This window comes from Anguilla anguilla, chromosome 2 (genome assembly GCF_013347855.1).
Source record: "Anguilla anguilla isolate fAngAng1 chromosome 2, fAngAng1.pri, whole genome shotgun sequence".
NCBI classification, from domain to species: domain Eukaryota; kingdom Metazoa; phylum Chordata; class Actinopteri; order Anguilliformes; family Anguillidae; genus Anguilla; species Anguilla anguilla.
In genome coordinates this window covers 10601472-10623788 of record NC_049202.1, presented here as the reverse complement: position 1 = coordinate 10623788, position 22317 = coordinate 10601472, and the positions used below count along the sequence as shown (strand labels likewise).

Genomic DNA, 22317 nt, shown 5'->3' with positions numbered 1-22317 from the left:
GTGTATTATTTATGACATGATAGCAGTTCTGCATTTGTCTTTATAAGCTCAAGTTGTGTAATGGATCAGCATTACACAAGTCTGATGTAAGGGTACTCATATGGGTATGGCTCCCCATTTAAAATCCTGGTGCAGCTCAGAATTTAACTTCCCCCATGCAGTAGGTGTTGGTATGAAAACACATCCAAGTCTAATGCAGCTACTGAACGCTTTGTCTGGATTCTGGCCAGTTCACCCTCTGGAGGGCCACAGAGATGCTACTGTAATTTACCAAATGGGAAGATGGGAAATCAATTTATTGTAATTTATTGTGAGGTTGTTTAGGCTGTTGGATGATTCAATTACTTAATTACATGAGTCTCTTCCTGTCTTCTGTTCAGCCCACCCTTTCCATAATACCCAATTTTAGACTCCTGCATTTGGTGTTGTGACATTTATTTGAACTAACCTTCCAGCCCTGTATTGCAATGGAGGTTATGTCACACCGTTTGCTTTACGAGCAGCCGCCTTTCTCCAGGGCCGCGTGTATATTCCCTCATACGTACAGTGTTATGGATGCACGTTCCTCAGTGTGTTACTGAAGGCCTTCGGGTTGAGTGGTGTGTGCTCTTTCCTGGGCAGCAGTGTAGTGCAGTGTAACAGGTTCGACTCCCTGGTAGGACACTGCCGTTGTATTCTTGAGGAAGGTACTTAACCCTTGCAAGGTACTTAACCTGCATTGCTTCAGTATGTATCCTGCTGTATAAAAAAATGTTGTGTAAGTTGCATCTGCTAAATGCCTGTAATGTAATTTAATGTTACTGTAATGTAATGTGTAATGCCGTGTAATGGGCCTACTGACCGCGGTTCTCACGGTTCTCTCTCTCCCTCATGCAGGGGCGGTGTACGGTCTCCTGGACCAGTACTACAGCTTGGTGTGTAAGAACTGCCAGGCCCCGCGCCCCGACATCGGCCTGTACGGTTTCATCTACGAGAGGGTCCTGAACTCCTCTCCTGACCCTGACGGCAGGGGCAGCGCCGGCAGACCGTCCGCCCCCATGGACCTCCATTAACGACTCCCCCCCCCCCCCCCCCCCCCCCCCCCCTCCCCAAAAAAAAGACCACTCCCCTTCATTTGCTTTAGATTTATTTTTGTACGGTTCTCGAAACCTTCCGGGAAACACAAAAAATACAAAAACAAAAAAGACGCCATATGCCTTCTCTGCCCCCCTCCTCCCATTTACCAGACGAAATATTATTCAATGAGTCACAAAACGAGTGGCGAAGGGACGGAGATAAATAACGGCTAATAGGTTGTCTCGGCCGGCTCCGCGCTCCATTCATCTCTCCTCCCTTCTCTCAGGAGTTTCTTTCCTAATGGATCGGCGGCTCTACCCAAATGTTGTAGCGCGAGCCGTTCCCCCGGTCCCGTAAAAATAAAGTTGTCATTTTAATGGAGATCCATGGGTCGCCCCGTCCTCCGTCTACCTATCATTCGCTTCTTTGTTGTTGTTGTTTTTTTTTTTGTTGTTGCTGTTGACATTTTCACCGGCTGCCGGCTTCGTTAAATTAGCCGGGTTGGTCAGCTGTTACGAAGAAGATAATGAATATATAAACATCTTCTATGCATGGAACAATCTCAGACTACACTTAGCTTTTTTCCTTTCCCCCCCCCCTCCTCTTCAGATAATGTTCCCGTGCTTGAGGGAAAGGTGTTGGGTTAGCCGCTGTGCTGTAGCGGTCTGACTGGGGTGGGGGTGGGGGGGGGGGGGGAGGGCTCGGTGAGGATGAAGACTGACCGGCCAGGCATGCCTACGCTTGTAAAGTCACGAGTGCCGATGTTCAAGCCCAGGTCTTCCTTTAAAAGAGTCGCCACGCTCCAGTCACGCCTCCCCAGTAACCGTGTAAGCAACGGCAAATAAAGACCTGTGTGTTCAGATCACTGCTTTTTTGCTCAGCTTATGAAGTTAACAAGCACCTTATTGGGGGATATGCGTCTGCCTTGCGATGGGGTGGGCCTCTTATGACTGCGTTTTTGAACGTTTTGGTTTGATTGGCAATAATGGCTATGACAAGTATGGGATTCATAAAAGACGTGTAATTGCAGTTATTTTATACTGTGCACTGTATCATATAATTTAATAATAAAAAAATCCCATTATTGAACAATATTTGCTCCTGTTTTTATTTAATTTTGTCCTAATGATTACCTGCACCACATCACGGTAGACTAGCGTTAAAAACACATAAATGTAAAACATAACCAGGTAGCTGGATTAAAGGATTATAGTTCTCGGTGTGTTAATGGCATTGACAAAACATTGTGTGTGGGTCTGTATCATAATATTTGTGCAAAGGGGTCAGTAGACCCCGATTCTCCTACTCATTAGAGAAACTTGTGGCTTGTAATCACTTCCACTATTAGAATAACAGTAACCGCCCTTAGCCACAGCACACGAGAGGCTGAGCTTAGCGAGCATCTGCCCAGCTTTAGCTTTTATCGTTTAAAGACTCGCTCTGCCCTTTCACTCCCTGTTTAATAAGGTCATACCTTTATATAAACTGAACATGAAGCCTCATTAACCGGAGCGGGAACTGATCCAGCTCCTCACAGGGATAGACTTCCTGTCCTCGCAAAATCAATTCCTTTCCCTCTCCACCAGGATCCTCCGAAGCGCAGTCGGGTTTTGGTAAGCCCCGTTTTGGAAGTCTGAAAGGCAGCTTGAGTTTTTCTGTTGAGAAAAATTTGACCATTTGCTTCTGTCATCGGATGCAAATGTTCCTGTATGGTAATGGTGTCCCTCAATGCCAGCTGGGTCTTCTGGGAATGTTGCACAAGCCCGGTTATGGTACTGAACGATTGATGGAAAAGCAGGTTCGTAAATATGAAGAGATGGGTTGTGAAGCTTTGGGACTTCTGAAATCGTCACTGGAGTTGCAGTCATGAAGTAGAAATGTAATTTTAAAAGTACGGGGTGTCGCTTTAATGAAGGCATCTGAGGTTAGTTTAAACAAACAAGTATGTGCAATCACAATGCTAGTCATGAGCTGCATCGCTGACAAGTCGGCCTTTGTTTGCATCGCTTTACAGCTGTGCTGTTCTACCTGCCAATCAAACAAAGTGATTGTGTGGAAAATAATTTAAACGACTGTTTTCTGTAACATGATGCCTGCTAACGTCAGTTCTAGGTCATTTGGCATTAAAATAGAATTGTGTATTTGCGGGCACTCTTTTATAATGGTGCCTTACAGCCTCTTACAGTGGTTCTGGGTGATTAATGATGGTAATCGTTTTAGCAGATTGCATACGTACCGTGTCTACTGTTTCTGTTGCCTTACTCAGACACGGTCATTATTTCATTTGGAAGCAGAATTGACTCTTTCCTGCATTTTTGAAGTTACCAAATGTGAACGTTTTAATTGCGGTTGCATCTCTCAATGGGTCTGTATGGATGAAAGGGATTCGATCACTCGATTTCAGCTATTATGGAAACAGGCTGTTCCTGTAGGTAGCGTGCCACCAGGAACCAAGCGGTTCCTTTATTGCCCACTGATTTCAAAAGGATTTGGGTGTCAGCCTTTGCAGCCACAACAGAGAGGAGAGCTCATTGGATTGTTCTTTGTGAGGCTGCCCCCCATGCATGCCTGTGACCTTTTTAGCACCATCTGTTAGAAAGCATACTCATTTAAATACCAGTGCAACTGCAGCGTAAATGTGATTGCAGTATTATGTGGCGGGTACTTTTTATGACCTGGCAGTTTTCATATGTTTTTTTAAGCAAGATATTAAGCTGCATTTGTGGAGTCAGCATTTATTTCCGTGAACTTGAGATACATTTAATAATCATTTCAAATTCTCACTGACGGAGGCATGCACAGCACATGCAGGCATTGAATTTATAGTTAGTTATGTAAAATTGCCTAATTTTACTTGTAGATTATGTAACCGGGTGGATGTGAATTTCATATTCAGCACCACAGGCCTATGAGGTAAAAGCAGAGTGGTAATTCCTAGAGGGCCTGGTGTTGTGGGGATGATGCCTTTGAACATGCAGCTGGGTGGAAAGGGATAGAGGACGCGTCTCAGCCACAGTAAAGCCTACAGGATGGCCTCTTGGAAGCACCAGGGGACTGCATTTCCAGGTTTCAAAATAACCAGCAGTGTCAGCAACAGGAAGTGGAGGAAAAAAAATGTTGGCCTGGCATACACAGATAGTAACGAGTGTTTGGATACAAATACGCAGTTCGATTAAATTATTTCGGACGTGAATTTCATTAGGTTTGCCATTCCCTACGGATGTGCCTCCCTATCATCACTGCATTCATGCTGTTCAAGATCTCCTCTTATCAGTGGTTATAAAAAGCCAAATTTATAATGCAACTTCCACTGGGGACTTGAGATGGAAAAATAGGCATTATCTCACTATCTGATGTTTCCCCTTGGACAGCGCCCACCGTTATTTCTATCACAGTGATAAATTTAACTTAATTTACTTTAAACGGCAACCTGGTCGCTGAAGATAATTATAAGCTTCATCTACCTGTTTCACAGTACATCAAATTTCAAAATGACTTGCTTCCTACGGAGTACACAGTATTGTTTTAAATCTTCATGTACAGGAAATTGCATTAGAGAGGAGACAGACATAGGAGGGAGAATTCAATTTTAAGGAATGGAAAAGTTAAATGAGAATGTTCAAGTCATCAGATATATTCATTTACATGTTTATAATACACATTTAATCACTGTTTTTTGTGCAGTTACACATCAGGTAAACTTCATGCAGGTTGTTTTTGTAAATAAAGAAATAATTGCTTCATATTCATCAGGGCAAAAGATCAGGTCTATATCCAGGAGCCACCAATTGGCAAACTTTCAAGTTGGAAGAGTAGATATGTCTTAATTTAATTAAAGATTGACTGACAGTCTTTATTTTTTATCATTTGTAAAAGAAATGGGTGGTTATTTATGTTCTGTTATTAAAAATGGCAATATATTGAAGTCATTATGACAAAACTTTGTGACTTGCTATCAGTTGCCAGTCCAATGTTATTCGCATGCATCTTATCATCATCATCATAATTTGTTATTTGTAATATTCTAATTAGTAGCAGTAGTAGTAGAAGAAGAAGAAATATAGCAGATGGTCCATGCGCAAAATGGCCTGGCAACAGGTTGAGGAGAAATGTTGTTTTTGAGTATCCAAGTTAATTTTGGAGTCAGCCATTGCATCGGGATTCAGACCATCCATCCATTCATTATCTATAACCGCTTAATCTGGTCAGGGTCGCAGGGGGTGCATATAGCCTAACCCAGTGTGCACTGGGGGAGAGGCAGGAACACACCCTGGACAGGTTGCCAATCTATCGCAGGTCACACACAACATTCACTCACTCACACTCATCCCTATGGACAATAAACATTATTGTCTTCAATTGGCTTACATGCATGTCTTTGGACTGTGGGAGGAAACCAACACGAGGACAGCGGTCAAACTCCACACACTTGCAAGACACTGTTTTGATGGTGTCTTGCAAGTGCTACAGGCCTTAACTCTACGACTGTGCACTAGTGGTGAATTGAGATTGGTGAAAATACTTTCAAGCTTTTTAATTTTTCAGGCAGGCACATTTTAGGCAATCAACAGATACTTCTACATATGGTCACATGGCTCTATCGTGTGCAGTACGAATAGCCTGTCCTACAAAACCAAAGAGTGGTTCATTTGAACTGAGAACCAATGGTAGGCTACATGCACTGTCGCTCGCTATAGCAGTTAGGATACGTCACTTTCCTTTGGTCCCAGTGCACTCAACAGGTCATCCATCCAAATTCACAAAGTAGGAAACAGCGCTATTTGTTGAAAATGTATAATGTGCGGTGCTTGCCTGTTGTAAACGGAGCTCTGCCGTTTTCACACTTTAAGTGAAACTCAATCGAGCATGTCATTATTTAGCCTACATCCTTGCAATGAGTTACTCCACTAAACAGTGATTATGTAATTCCGGAAATTTTAACATGACTCCAATCTATCTATAATGAATGATAAAGAATATTTAAATTCGTATCGACATCAATTTGCATAGTGTTTTGAAAACATGTTACCAACGTGTCAGCACAGGGGATGAGTGAAATTCCTTAAAACGGACGCAGATTAAACGCTTCCATTACTGAATTTTGATAAGTTGTTGCAATTCCAAGCTTCATTAAAATGTGTTAGTACTCCGGGCATAAAAGAGAAAAGTATCCTGCTGTATTATTTATCGCATGGCTTCCTGCACTCGTAGCACCAATAGCAACGCTGTGGAACTGTTACACTTGTTTAAAAATGCTACAGAAGATTCTACTAAATTTTTCCAGAGTTATGTTGTCTAGGATTTTCTCACTATGTTTTATTTGCATTTTAAAGTGCTCCAGTCAAACCGATTATTCCCCAGATGAAATTATTAAGTGTATTGAACTGAAGAGGGCCTTTGGACAGAAGGAAATCAGATGGGACATAGAAATATAATGATGATGGTAATGTTGATGATCCAAACACTACCTTCGAGAATGCAGAGGTGATTTCTGGACATGTGCCGACACACGACCTCTCGGCCACGCACGCTCTCATAAAGGCGAATCTGTTAAAGTACACGGCATCGTACTTCATGTTGTGCATGAATGTATTTCTTTTTCAGATTGTTTTTTCCCCCTGAGTATTACTCATATCAACACTTAATAAAGAAAACAAATAAGATCCTATTAACTCAAAGCTGAGAATGAATAAAAACATATACTTATGTGAACTTAAGAATAATATCCAAATTTATGTTGATGCCTGATGTTATGCAAATTATTTGTTAAATTCCAACTTCCGCTGTCATCTGATTTTAGAAATGAAAATTTCAAAGAGATTATTCAAACAAAACAGGTGGTAGTGTTTCTCTCTCCCTCTAATTAATACACAGAACTATCCAAGGGATTTATTAATTTCTGTCTTTTGGCAGTCTTCTCTTCTACAGCTCTTGTTGCTGGTCCGATGGGACATTGATTACTGCTAATTTAGATTCCCTCTAGGTGTCTCTGTAAGGAAAGTTGGTACTCTTTTGTAGGTCAGTGAACCCCTAAGTTGAGGAGGTCCATTCCCTTTAGGGTTTGGAATGGTCTATTTTAATATAAACTGTGTTATTATGTAATCCATGTAGTCCATAAGTGTATGTTGGTCTTACTGGTCCCCATGTTTTGCAGCTAAGATCGTTGCAAGCTTATTTGTTATTTCCACCCCACTCCCCACCCCCCATCCAGGCTTCATGATAAAGATTAAACCCTCTTAAGTGCCTTAGTTAGTAAAGGAGTTCACCACGGGCACTTTTTGGGCCCTCTATTCAACTATGCTTGTTAAATAATTATTGAATGTGCTCTTACTTGAATGTATGATATGTAATACATTAAGCAGCTGCATATTGATGCACAGTATTGTCTTATAAGTGAAGACATTATCAGTGAAGACCAACAAGGCTACTTAACCATATTTTATTACTGTAAACATTTACAGTATTTTATTACTGTTAACACTTGCTTACTTAGTTGTTTTAAACGGTTTGAATTCACAATGTGGTCATATGGTGAAATGTATCTTACTGTTATAGTCTAATCTTAATCTTTACAGATACAGATTTAAGTCCAAAACTTCAACATTTAAAAGAAAATAGAGAACATAAGTTTGCATTTATATGCATGAAATGTGAACTCGCTGACTTTTTATTTGGTCATTCACACTGAACATAAACTTTAAAGATGTAAAATGACTGCAGACATTTTTATCCGGATAAATTGAAATGGATACCTCCTCTAAGTGCACTGTAACTGACTGGATTATCTAGCCTTGACAGTTGACAGTTTTGTAGTGACTCCTGATAAACACAGATGATTTTTTTCCCCCATGGTTTTGTCCTAGTCATTTTTTTTGAGCTGAATGGATTGTTTAATGATTAATGTTGCATTGTACTGAGTATTGTATTCAGCACTATGCTGTGTGTGTGTGGCAGGTATGCTAACATGATAAACATCACTGGTCAGTGAATTTTAAAGATGTGTGTAGCTATAAGGGGAAAATGAGTCTGCATTGCCTTTTCTTTCATATTTTGAAACTTACAAAATTCTGTTTGTCAGGTTTTACTTTTTGTTGTTTTTCTGCTGAAGGCAGACACACCAGTTAACTGACATAAGAGAAATATAAAAATGTATTTAAATTAAGTTTGTTTAAGAAGGCACCAAGAAATATAATATAATATAATATAATGTGTGTGTGTGTGTGTGTGTGTGTGTGTGTGTGTGTGTGCATGATTTACTGTAATGTAATGTGTTATATTTATCTCCTAAAGCCTCAAAGATACCTGACCGTGGTGAGCTAAGCCCATTGACAGGGTGGATTCGGGTGCGGCACCAGCTGCCACATCACAGGGAAGGTGAAGGGATTGATATCAGCGGAGATGTTGTGAAATATTGAACACCTCAGCAGTGTGCCCCAGACAGTGAGCTGCCCCCTCCCTCCCTCCACCCCTTCTCCAGAGAGCCGGGTGCCCCCTCTAGGGGAGCCGGCAAAAGTTAAGCCAAAAACGGGGCCGGAGGTTAGGCTTCTAATGAGACTGCCGTAAACAGGAAGGCAGGCTTGTATACTGCCACTTAAGAAGGAAGCTCATTTAAAACGGTGGGGCTGCACTAAAGCCAAAGCTACTGTTTGACAGTGTGTAAAAATAGCCGGTTGTTCACATTTGTTGTGTGGCCGGCTTATTCAGCTTAATTAATTGTGCCCGTCATTTTCTCTGTCATACAATATTCCCGAGGAAGCATTTGAGTAACTTGAGTCTTAGTCTTAGTGAGCAATGGGTGCTCACTAACAAGGGATTTATTCAAACATAAATATGGGCAGCATAGACTCCACAATATAATTGTAATTATGATTGGATGTACTTAGATCCATTGTACACAGCACTTATGTTTAATGATTAAATCAGCACGCCTGCCTAGAGATGAGTAGCTTGATTATATGCCTGCTCTTTCTCTGTATATACAATATCCAATACCTGACCTGAAACTTCAAACTAAGACCTTCCACTGGCTGTGTTGCTGTTTGTGTTGTGTTCCCTCTATCTTGAGTGCAGCATTTGCCTACTTTATGCTTATCTTCAGTTATGTTCCAGTTGGATTGATCAGCTTGCATAGTACTGTCTCATTATTTTTTAGACCTTATTGCAGTTATCCATTATTGAGAAACCTGATGAATTCTTACTCGATGCGTTTACAGCTTCCAGAATGTTCCAGCCCTTCTCACTGGCATGGCCAGGCTGTATCCCTTCACGTGTGTGGATGTTTATTTTTCTATTTTCGGCCTGGAGTGAGTTGGTCTAATTCGATTTGTGCTTGTCTCCCCTGGTGCTTGGTGCCCCGTTGAGCCTGAGCAGTCTTTGGGGGTGGATTTTGTCAGCATAATCGGTCATTTTAGAATCCTGTGACCTCTCGCACATAAGGACTTCTGTTCACACTGATTCTCCGTATTCTTTTTGGCTTCTTCTTACTTTAATATGGTTATAGTATGTGGTGATACGGTCCCTGGTCAGTTTTACTGCCAATGCTAATGCATTTAGATAGGGGGCGAGTGGGCTTGTAAATGAGTTGGTAATAGCTTGATGAGAAACAACATGCCTATTAGAACAATCTCACTGCACGTCCTTTTCAGGACTCTGATTTTCTGTGAGAGGTCCAGCACTAGTGGTGATTATTATAATGCTGGAGAGTCCTGGATCAGACATTCAACTGCAGGAGCTTTTTAACTGTTTACAGCAGGACCTGCCAGCTCCGTGTTTTGAACCCGCCTCTGTCCATGTGGGATTCGCACTTTCTTCCTGTGTCTGAGCAGGTGTCTTCTGGGTACTTTGGTTTCTGCCTACCTCCCAGAATTGGTATGACAGATTGCCCCTTGAAGGCACCTGTGTGTGCTCTGTTATGGATTTGGTATCATAAACAAGGTGTCTTGTACCTTCTAGAGTGTGGCTCTTGTTCATCATGACGCCCAACCAGATGACATGCTTCTGAATATGGATAGATAGAGGAATGGATTGTTTACCCTTACTGTCTCTGTAGGGACACAGCCAACGCCCATACGTTAGCTTGTTCATTTTGAACCGGCAGTAAGCTGTGCCTTTTCCTTGGCTTGTAATTGCACACTTGTTGCGACACTCTTACCATGCGGCAAAGCGCACCATCTGTTCAGTGTCCACCCAAGACCAATCACACTTTCATAAACGGAAATATACATATATTTTCTTTGGCGCTGATTTCAAAGTGTTCCAGACAGCTGTTTCCCTCAAATTTCAAAGGAGTCATTTTGCAGGGTTTGGAGCCTTGATCATTTCAGTGTATATACTGAAGTTCACGCACATCTGTTGGTGGAAAAACAACCAAAATCTGAGGAGAGAAGACACCATGTGGAAGCTTGGTTTGACACACGAGCATGACAGCCCAGCCCGATGTCATGGTCTATGAAGGAACCATTGCATTTACTGAAGGCTCTGCGAGGTGATATGCAGTTGCACTTTAATAAGACGCTTCTCACTTCGTATTGTCCAGAGGTCTCAACTTTGAGTCATTTTCAACATCTAAACATATCCCTAGAAAGCCTGGCATGATCCCGACAGGTTTGTTTGGCCAATACACTTTGGTGGTGACCTTTGCGCTTTTTTCTGTTTTGTCCTGGTTTGGCAGACTGTGCCGTTGGCCACCTTAACCAAAGGCAGAGTCTCTTCTCTGCCTGGGTGGGAAATCATACAGTGAAAGTGGTAAGGTGGGGGGCGCTGGTCTGTCTCTTGGGGCAGGTATGGAGGGAAGGGCCGTAGAGAGTTGAGCTGTCATAACAGTGCCAGCAAAACGGGTCTTTGGGCCTTGTATTCAAACAGTGCTGGGATTCCTGAAGTGTTTCTGTCATAAGTGTTCCTGAAAGATTTTTCATACCATATATTGCAGGGATAAAAAATGATACAGTATATTAACGTGGTGTCATTGTGAAAGCATATTGGGTGTCAGTACATCAGTTTATCTAAAAGCTTTTTGTTATTGAGTATACGCTGTGTTTGTGTGTTCAGGAATGAGTTATTTGGAGCTTATGGATCATCTTTTTAAGGTGAGGATAGGCTTTCCTTCTGGGGCAGTGTATTGGGCAGAAGGAAGGAAGAAAGAAAGGAAGGAAGTTGAACTTAAACATGGAGTCCATTATAATTCACAAATGGTTCACTTCAGAGCCTTGGCAGAAAATGGAAATTGGATCTTCTCCCTTGAAACCCCCCAGGGTTGAATAGAGACATCTCTTTTAATCAAAACATTTATGAGACAAGTTATAGTATCTTCTAAGCCCTGGAGATTTTGTGAGTTGTAATTGAGATATAGGCTATAGTGTAAAGATGCCATTCTTTACGTCTTAATTATGTTGTTAGTATCGACATAAGTCTTTGGGCTGCGGGCAGAATTCTACTTGTTTTTCTCATCCATTTTTACATACTAGTTCTCGTATCGGTGCAACACTGCCCAAGTTTAACAATGCAGTTTTTACTGGAAGCCCAGGCTATCGGTAGTGCGTGTCAACAGAAATCAAAAATGTGGTCTGTGCGTGAACGATCACACATCGAATCCGCAGTCATGTTCAAATTCAGAGTCGCCTGGGCTCTCTCATTTCTCTCAATGAAAATTACTTTCCTAAATCCCTAATTCAGCTTTTCAGCGTAGCCATTTTCTTTGAGTTTTAAGGCCACCACTCACCTCTGTCACACTTCTTGTTTTTTTTTCCTTTTCAACTTTTTTTTTTATTGCAACACGAGAGTTTGCGCGGACTGCTCTAAATGAAAATTGATTTTTGCACGCTTAGGGGTGGGGGATTTATCGGCGCAGAAACGGTCTGTGCTGACGTGCTAAAGGGCCTGTTGTCATGTGACTCACTGTGGCCTTGGAGACCGTGAGGTACAGTTGGGCAGGCCATGACAGTATCGCGACAGGGACCCATTGCCTTTGTGGGGATACACACCACTCCTGAGGAAGTTTATGACAACGTGCAATGCGAAGAGTGGACATTTCTAACCCTCGTCTGAAACAGTGTTCCTTGACTATGCTTTTGCATCGCTGGCTTTTTTCGTATTGCACTGATGGTCCGAAGCGTTAAGTTTAAGCAGTTGTTCTTTTTTGGATTTCCCCATCTTCATAGTTATTGGCCTCTGTCAAATTACTTACCGCTAAATTAATCACAGACAACAATCAGTAGTCTCTTGAGACATATAGCATATTTCAACAAAATTACTTCCTACAAAACCTTCTGAAAATGCAGTACTCAATCCATAGGTAAAGATGTAACTCTATTTCCTAACAGGGGAGTTACAAGTGATGGGGTTTCATTTGGACAAGAGCCACCAGGATAACCTTTTATAACTGGCCTCTCTTTGACTTTCCCAAAGATCAAAAATAAGATTTCACTGTAACCGTGTATATGTTTAATAGGTTTGGTTTTAATTTGCAAATGCCATTTTAGTCTTGCAGAAAGTGTCATCACATAATTTATGTTTCTATTGCCAAATTATAAATGTTGCATGTCCACAACTATACCATAGAGTACAACACGACGATCAGTCCGCAGTTCTACTTAAGATTGATAGATTTAATCAGGGACAGTGCTTATTATTTATATACTATCCTTAATCAGAACTTGTGGATGCACTGTACTCTAAGTGTAGACAATGAATCATGTGGCTTAATGTTATTAATCATAAATGAATAATGATACCATCCAGCAAAGTTACAATGTAGCAGTGGTCTGATGTGGGCAGAGATTTGTGGGAAATATGATGAACTTCCTCACCCAGCCACAACACCAGACCAGTTTGACTTAGCACAGGTTAGGTCAGAGAGTAATGTTTACTGTGTGAACTGGAGTTAATGTGTTCTTGGCTATGAATAACTGTTACAAAATGAGTATTGTACCTTATCGGACCTGGGTTTTGTAGTTGTTCCAATTACCTTCGCTATGCACTTATTGTAAGTATGTCGCTTTGGATAAAAGCATCTGACAAATAAATGTCATATAATGCAATGTAAAGAAAATCACATGTTATGTGTATATACACACACTACAGACACTCGCACGCACGTCACATATACAGTATATGAATTAGGGCAAAACTCAGTGGTTAGGGCCGACTGTTTATCGCGTGACTGAAGAGGGCAGGTGGAGCGGTTTGCTGAGACGGTCCTGCTGCCAAACGCAGTATGTGAGGAACAGCCATTACAGTGCTGACACAGGGGCGCAGTGGAGCCGCAGCGCCAGAACTTGACCGCGCGTCAGCTGTTCCAGAGCGGCTCATTCTTGTTTTTCCTCTCCCGGTTGGGTTCGTTTCTGATTCACAAAGGGGCGTCTCGCCCTCCGAGCGCCTTTGATGGCAGCCGCCGTTGCCCGGGTTCCCGGTCTCCCGCGTCAATGCCACGTCATCGGCGCCTCGGCGATCCCAAAACACCGGCGCGTGCGGAAGAAGGGCGGCCAGGTTTTTATTATTTATTTCAATTATCCGGAAAGGTCAGCCGAGAGCCTCTTTCGCGGTGAGCACATGGAGATACAAGATGGCTGAGAGAATCCCAGGGACTGTGTTACTGTACCTGCATGGGATCAGATGGACAGAGCCAGTTTGAGTTTGACCAGGGTCGACACCGTACTCTTTTTGTAAATTAGCCGGGACCTTAGTTTAAAGACTCATCTGAATAAGAAAAATCTTTTAGCATAAGCCCCCCCCCCCCGGCCCCTCCCCCCGCCCCACAGAGGGAAGACTGCTCTATATAGGCCTCCATGGCCCTGTTAGCTTAAGCCACCAAATTGGAGAAGGTTACAGGAGGCTACAGTGTGTTTCCAGTGCATATCTCTCAGATGCTACCAGTGTTTCAGTGAGATGCACAGCCATAATTGTTGCCATGATCTCATGTGACTTCCATTGCGTACAGCAAGAATATTCTGTGCCGTGTGAATATTCTCTGCCGTGTGTTCACACTGATTTGTATATTTTTAGTGTATATACTTTCAGTATCAGGTTTTAGGATAAGGATTTTGGGCCTATGAAAGCTTGGAGGTGAACTGCCATTCTTTGTGCCCGGTTGCATTACAGCTATTGGACTTGTGTTTGACATATTCATCCATTTTAAAGCAGTGATTCTTAAATGCTTTTTTTTGCAGAGTGATGTCTATCCCCCTGCAATGTATATTGCTTTTTACGCCACTTGATGGAAGCTGTTTACAGTAGTGAGGCGTGAGATTTACGTTCTGCTCATGGCACATTTATAATCATGTGACCCGTGCTTTTTTTCCCATCAGCCACTGAGCGCATTTTCTTCCCCAAGTGCGTTTGCTATTCTACAGAAACCATAAACTTTGAGTACAGTCATCCCTCTCCCATGTGTGACCATTGCTTAATCCCATCCCCACACTGTGGATGATCCGACAGGTTTATTTATGCCACGGCAGCCTTCCACCAAATTGCACTATCTGTCAATCTCGGGTCGCCATTTTGAACTGGAGACTTTTCCAGTAACATAAGGGATTACACTGCACTCATAGAGCCCCATTTGTGTGTCTAATGCATTTTCTTGGGTGTGTGCTGTACTGTGCTTTGCTGGTGTGTGTAACAGTGCTAAATTAATCTTTTGTGTGAATAATGTTGTGATGGTCAAGAGGTGTAAACCAGTTGCAAAAACTCCCTTTCCTTGATTTCAAGATATCTTAGTAAGGCGGTGACACAGTTGAAAACATTCTGGATTTTATACCTTTCTTCATCTTAAAATGAGCAACTGATTCAGCTGACCCAAGAAGCCAGATGAGATGCATTAACTGTGTAATAAACTGCATTAATGGATCAAATACGTGTTGAGAAACAAAGAAAACTAGCAGACTATGTGGTGTGCCGGAACCAGGTTCGAGAAACACTGGATTACAACATGCTGTATTCCAGTTTGCAGAAGCATGGTACTTCAGGAGCTCCGGTGCTGTAATCATATGATAACCCTGTGTACTGGAGTATTGATGTTTATTAGCATAATATTTAGTTCACAGGTATAACTTGTTTAGGTATCACACGTTCAAAGAAGGAACGGCATGTGACAAGCACCTTTAGCGACCGTAGCAGTAGTTTTCAGTGCTGGTGCTGGGGCAGAGGCGTGCAAGCTCCCCTCAGTGTTAAGGAATCTCAGACTGTGCTCGGGCACTAGAGCCAGCACTGGGCCCCAGGAGAACCGCATCATCCATGCAAGAGTGAGCCTGGCCTGGGAAATCAAACGCATCAGGAAGGTATCGAAGCACAGTCTGTTCTCAAGAGCAGGTGCACGTGGGATTGTCCACACTTCACATTTTCAGCTTGTTGTCTTGTTGTTGTTTTTTTTTTTTTGGATGAGTTTGTCATCTACGGCAAGTCAAGTCTTAAATAATGTTCAAGTACAAGTCATTGGAGAATTTATTGATAGTATCCCTGTATTTATTTAGGCCTATGCACACGATATGACTACACAAGTATTAAAGGGCACTACATTATTAATTAGGTAAATACAGAAGATACATTGAAGATGTATATATTTTTTACAGAAGGAAAAGGGCAAGTTGCTCCTTTATGATCCAAGCGGTACCTTTGCATGACGAATGTTGTAACTGTGTGAGCGCGTGCACTTCCTCCTCGGAAGGGTTGCCTCGAGAGCTTTGCCTCTTCAGTTCCAGCTGTTCAATTACCCCGGCCATCGTAAAAACCTGGAGGTGCCACTGATGAAAACAAACGCTGATGTGGTGCATGCCCCAGGAGGGCCGTGAGCGCGCTGGCAGCTGAAGTTACTTCGCTCACCGTAACGGCGGCGTGATCTGAAAAGGATTCTTCGAGATGGAGCAGCCCTTTGGGACAGTTCCATCTCAGTACGCCGGGAGTTGCCAAGTTGCTTTCAGCGACGGGCCAATTGCTTCAAGTGAACGACATTGCCCCATCACGCCATGAGGTATTGAGCATTTTTGTCCTCTGCCGTTTCGTGAGCGTTTTCATGATACTCTGTAAGTTCATAAAATAACTCACCTGTTAACGCATTATTTCCCCCCAAATATCGTTCGCAGCAACACAAAGGCTGCGCTGCCCGCACCAGTGCTTCCTGGCACTTTATTACAAAGTGCCCCATTGCTTTTTATTTCTTTTTCTTATCTCATATTTTCCCCTGTCTGGGTGCTCTACTCATTGCCATATTTGTTGCTCTTTGTGGGAATCAGCTCCCTGGTGGATCGTTTCGCTTATCGCAGGCTTTTGATCATTAGTTTCATGTGTTTGTCTGGCTCCCCGAAGTGAGGTCTCGAATTTCACCATTCAATGCTTTTTTCCCACCAGCAGGGGGAGCACAATTACTTTCATCTCAGAACGCTGTTAGATTGATACTAGAAATTAATGCAACTTGATTAAAGCATTAAACATTAATAGTACTGTATATTTAAAAAATGTCGTGAGTCTGAGACTAGATGTGATGACTACAAAAACCACGTGTATAGAGTGGAGCCTGCATAATGTGCTGCTCAGTGAAATTTGTTCTGTAATGGAGTCTGTGGGTTGTAATTCCGTGGAACCCGTGTAGAGGTGTTGTGACGTGTACTGTGGACCCAGCCATGGGAGATCTCGTATCTCTTCATTTAAGGATTCGAACTACGCACAGCTGACTGACTGGCTCGTGACTACAAGCCAATGTAGAGAGTGCTCTGCATGTTCCAGAACTGACAGCTGACGCTGTAGCTCAGGAGAATACATCTGCCATCTGAGGTGCTATTTCTTCATGGTATCGCCTCTTCTGGTGTAGAATATATGCCTTCTATTTGAATGGAACGCACATTTCTGTTATTTTGCCATTTGGTTTGCGTTTTTTTCCCATGCACCTGTTAAGGCACATCAGCATGCTTACCTTTCAGTCAAGCTATGTTTCTGTCACTTAGCTACAGATTTTAGCCTTAATCAGTTTTGTCCTGATAGATCAGCGTAGCCCCTTGCACCTAAGCTAAAACTTCCCAGCCTTGGATTCTGAAAAGGGCAGAGTTGGTACAAAAAAACCCAGGGAAGACTGTGGATGTTACCATATTTGGTTATTTTAAGCCAAGGAAAGAAACAGGGTGCACCAAAAGCAGAACAGGTTCACACCCCGTCCTCCTATTGTCAGCAGAAAGTTTTTTGGTGGGCTGAACATATTGGTGCGTTTCCGTTGGCTGGTCTGGGCCGTAACTCTGCGGAGTTAATGGGTTATGTTATTGGGTTTAGTCACCTGTGCTGTTTGTGGATGTACCGCGGCGCGTGCTTTGGGCTGTTGATTGATGGACCCTCCGGCAGTCATAACGCTAAAGACCTGCTGTTTATAATGAACTCTCGCGTGCTTCCAGCTCGGCTCCTGGGGGACTCCTTGGGGAAGAATGCCAGGCTGGGAACCGCGTCTGTAATGACGGTTCGCTAATTCCCATTCACCGTATCCCCACCATCCATCCCTCACCATATCTGTACCAAAAGGGGAATTTCAGGTCAGCATTCGCTCAGTATCAGATTATAGGCTTATGTAAGATATATCTGGTACTGTAAAGGTTTGAGGAACTCTTCCCAATATGGCGCACACAAGCACTTGGTCATGGTGTCATAACCTCTGTAAACACCAGTTGGCCTCAACCAATGAAATAATTTAAAGATATAGTCAGTCTGAAATTTTTCACAGTTTGCACAGTGGAGGTTTGCGAAAAGAAACCAAGTCAACAGTGGGCTCTTTTTACTGGGTTTGCTGCCTGCTCTTCTGCCAACCTCTGATATGAGCGCTGACATTTGTGTCTTACGCAACGGCCTCTGGTGTGCAGTCGACAGGAGAGGGGAGCGAGAGCGAGAACGAGCGCTGGCCGTAGTTACTCTGATGTTTAAAGGGTTTTAAATGAGTGTCGCGTCGCGCTCGCTCGGCTCGGCTGATGCGCGGTCCGAGCCGAGGATCTGGCACGGCTGATCACGTCCCTAGTGTCAGCCCTGGCCCTGTGCTCTTTCAGCACACCCTGATTGAACCTGATCTGTGTGTGTGTGTGTGTGTGAGAGAGACAGCGAAAGATGGAGAGACAGTGAGAGAGAGTGTGTGTGCATATATATGTGTGTGTGTGTGTGTGTGTTTGTACGTGTGTGTGAGAGAGAGAGAAAGAGAGTGTGTGAATGTATGTATCCATGTGTATGTGCATACATGCATGTGTGTGTGTGTGTGTGTGTGTGTGTGTGTGTGAAAGAGAGAGAGAGACAGGGAGAGAGAGGAACAGAGAGGGTGGGGGGAAGCGGCTCTAGATGTGGGGGGGGTTCTTCCTGCCTCTCTCACCCCACGGTCCTGACTGATCTGTCCCCTGTGGATAACTCCCTTTAACCCTGCTGGGGTTTGCTGTGGCTGAAAATGGCCACCTCTGCCAGAGCACTTTGGTGGAAAATGTCAGTATTATTTTCTCTTCATTTGTCTCAGCGCACATTGGCTTTAATGTGTGAGCGTAGCGCTTTGTTGTATCGTGTACATTTTACACCATAAAATGCTGTAAAACATGTCGAAACATGGAGGGGCAGGACTGCTAATACATATGAGCTCTTCATGAAGCTGTGGACCATTTGTACAGATTACAGCAGGGAAAACAGAACACTTGTGAAATGAATACCTGATGTGTCCAACTTTCCCAAACGTTTTTCCAGTGTTTTAATTAGCTGCATGTAATGCACAGAGCTGCACTTCTCTCAGTCACTCTTGTATGCTGAGACAGTGGTAGTATTTTAACCATATCTGCAACAACCATACCATTGCCAGCAGCCATACCTCCATGCACTCTGCTCCTGCCAAATGGCTGAAGCTAAGCAGGTGTGGGCTTGGTTAGTACTTGAATGGGAGACCACCATGGAATACGGAGTTGCTGCTGGAAGTGGTGTTGGGTGGGCCAGCAGGGGGCAATCTTCCCTTTGGTACAAATAAGCCCCAATGCCCCAGTGCAGTGACGGGGACACTGTGCTGTAGGAGATGCCGTCTTTCGGATGAGACATTAAACCGAGGTCCTGACTCTCTGTGGTCATTAAAGATCCCACGACACTTATCGCTAAGAGTAGGGGGTTCCCCGGTGTCCTGGCCAAATCCCAGATCTGGCTCTCGCAAACTTGCCACTAAAATCATCCCCAGACTTAATTGGCTAAATAAATGTAATTATTATTATTATTATTATTAATAATAATAATAATAATAATAATAATAATAATAATAATAATAACTCCCTTCTTTTTTGCTGACATTGTACTTACCACTATTCCAGAGCAAAATGTCCATTTGTTGGTTATAAAGTACCACACAATGCTAGGCCTTCTAATCTACAGTATTTTTTTCTTCTTTTTTTCAATGCTTTTATTCAAAGAAATAAATGTAATGAAATTTGTTCCACGATCGTAAACTTTGCTACCCACAGCACATGTTCATACAGTACAACCATACACACATGCATATATACATGTATACATTCACACATCATGTTTCAGAGCAACCAATGTAGTCCATAACTGACTGATTTGATCACGTCAGGTTGCCCTGCCTGTTTAATTGATCGTAAATCTCGCCTGGATGTTTTATAGGAGGCCGCTATTCGTGTCATGCAACCTACTGGTCTGGGGCCGTAAACTAAGAGTGACTGATGGAATATGAAGCTGTCAATCCTCGCTGTGACAGTTGCATTTTTCCACAAGGCACAATACAGTATTTCACACCTCTTTCTTTTTTTTAATACTGCATTTGGTTAGCAAATTAATATAAACCTTGTAAATCAAAATAGTGTGTTAACATTTATATTTGTATGGCATGTCTCAATCAACATTTGTATTATATGTACTGGTATTACAGTACATGGTATATATATAAAATCACCAAATACAAGATATATCTCACCCAATTATGTTCTCTATCTCTTGGCCAGTTTTCCAGGGCCCCAAGTATCAATAATCTATTGTTTGTTTCGTATTAATATCATAAACCCAGTATGTGCATGATTAGTGTAAAACAGGGCTGCCCAACCCTGTTCCTGGAGATCTATCATCCTGAAGGTTTTCACTCAACCCCTAACAAAGCATACCTCATTCAACAGCTAGAGATCTCATTGAGCTGCTAACTAGTAGAATCCGATGTGTTGAAAATTAAGGTTGAAATGAAAACCTGCAGGATGGTAGATCTCCTGGAACAGGGTTGGGCAGCCCTGGTGTAAAAGAATGCATACATTTACATCAGGAAGGCAGTTGGGGGAGTATCTATGAAGTCATTCTGCTCCAGGTTCTGAGTGTAGAAGGGTGGAGAGATCTCAGACCAGACCTCTGTGTACACTGAAGGTACTGTATGGTGCCTGGCTGCTGATGACATCACCGGTTTCATGCCAGCATATTTCCTTATGAACGCTGGTCTGCAGCCACTTAAATTAGCTCCTTAAATGCAGCTCCTGATTGCTCAGTCGGTTGACAAGTGCTTAAAAGGTTTCCTATTAATGCTGGCGATATCACTATGTGGCAATGGATCACTCCCCAGGGCAGGCGGCGGTAAGAAATGCTTTCTGAGGGGCCAGTGCTACACTGCATGTCTAAGCACTGCCTTCATTAAGAATCCCCTCTGTGGATTTAGTCACAAATTGGGTATTGATCTTACCATCAGAAAATTTGCTATGTAAATCTTTACCTGTATTTCCAGCTCTTTGTCATTTTCTTTCGTTTTGGATTACGTGTCACTACGAATGGCGTAGATGTTAATACAGTCAGGATAACAGGTTTTAAAATGTTCACATGTATATGTAAGTACTTTTTTTGGTTTGGCGCTGAATCGATCTGCTTCAGGTGCTAGTGCATGTGCCAGCTCCCCTACTAAACAGGAGGAATACTAGAAAACCCACCCCCCAGTATCTAGAAGCAGATCCAAATGACAGGTGGTGCTGGATTGGTGGAGGGTGAGCGTACTTCTGAGCAGCAACAGTGAAGCATGCAAAAGCAGAGCAGGCAAGCAGCAGCACTGAGAGGTCAGATTGTTGGTCTAAAAAGGTGATGTGAGCCTGTGATTGGATGGGTAAGAGAAAAGTGTTGTGGGTATGAAATTGGTTGTTCATGTTAACGTTTGAGTATGTGGTTACTGGGGCTGACCGATTGGTTGGCTACAATTTAGAGTTTCCTGACAGAACTTGCTTTGCACATTCCATGCACGCTGCTCATTAATGACACCTTTTCTGGTGATTTAACCCATAACATATGTCCGTCATTCTTGAGAAGCCATCATTTTTTGTTTTGGACCTTTAAAGTCACTGGAGAACAGAGTGTAATGGGTAGGAAACCCACTGAACGGTCGCAATAACTGCGGTGTTACCCTGGTTGAGTGAACAGGACACCTGCCTTTCTTTTTTAAGTCTTTAAAAAAAATCCATGCTCCATTTTCATGCTTCGGCCATTTCTCTGGCTTTTACGTGGAAACTGGAAATGATGTCATGTTTATGGTTGCCCTGATGCTGGTTTCTGGCCCAGGGATACTCTGGATCAGGGGTCATCAACTAAATTTGTCCAAGAGCCAGAATTTTTCTAAGCAGACACTGTTGGGGCCGGACTTTCAAATAACAAAATTTTTATTTATTTAGACCTAATTAGTGTGTGTGAAATCCTGTTAGTGTGTGTGAAAGCCTATTATTGTTTAATATTTTCACTTTCTTACAAAATTAATGTTATTTTTATTGGCCTATATCAGTGTGAACAGACTCCTAAAAAACATGGGAAATAGGACCTTAAAATGAATCCTAAATTTGATTGGGAGCCAATGTAAGGATGATAATATGCTACTACACTACTAATATAATACTACAGCAGGGCTGCCCTACCCTGACGTCCTGTAGGTTTTCATTTTAACCAGATTTACCACATCTGATTCTACGAATTAGCAGCTCAGTGAGATCTCTATCTGTTGAATGAGGTGTGGTTTGTTTGGGTTCTAGGGAAAACCTACATGACTGTACAGCTTCTGAAACTGGGTTTGGCAACCCTGTGCTATGGTATGCTACGTTGCAGTTCCAGTGTTCCCTCTCACTCTCTGTTTTGTAATACCGAAAATGCCTGAAATGTTCCCCTTACTGCTTACAAATTAGATGTTTTTTAGAGCAAAAAAGCTCAGGGGTGAGGAGGTGAAAAGCTTTCGGTGACCAGATTAAATAGAGAGTCATAGGGCACTATTTAGTGGTCAGAACTCTTGAAGAGGATTCCTTTTACAGACTTTGCTGTTGCGGT

At 42.7% G+C, this 22317-nt stretch overlaps 1 protein-coding gene across 5 annotated transcripts in view; it reads left to right on the top strand.

Annotated features, from left to right (window-relative positions):
• Nucleotides 1-2148, top strand: part of LOC118219443 (poly(ADP-ribose) glycohydrolase-like) — a 48236-nt gene extending 46088 nt beyond the window's left edge. For all 5 annotated transcript variants that reach the window (XM_035402598.1, XM_035402597.1, XM_035402599.1 and 2 more), the window contains one exon: nucleotides 877-2148. In XM_035402598.1, coding sequence (XP_035258489.1) covers nucleotides 877-1052 — 176 coding nt within the window. In that variant the 3' untranslated portion in view covers nucleotides 1053-2148. The remainder of the gene's footprint in view (nucleotides 1-876) is intronic.
• The last annotated feature ends 20169 nt before the right edge of the window (nucleotides 2149-22317 follow it).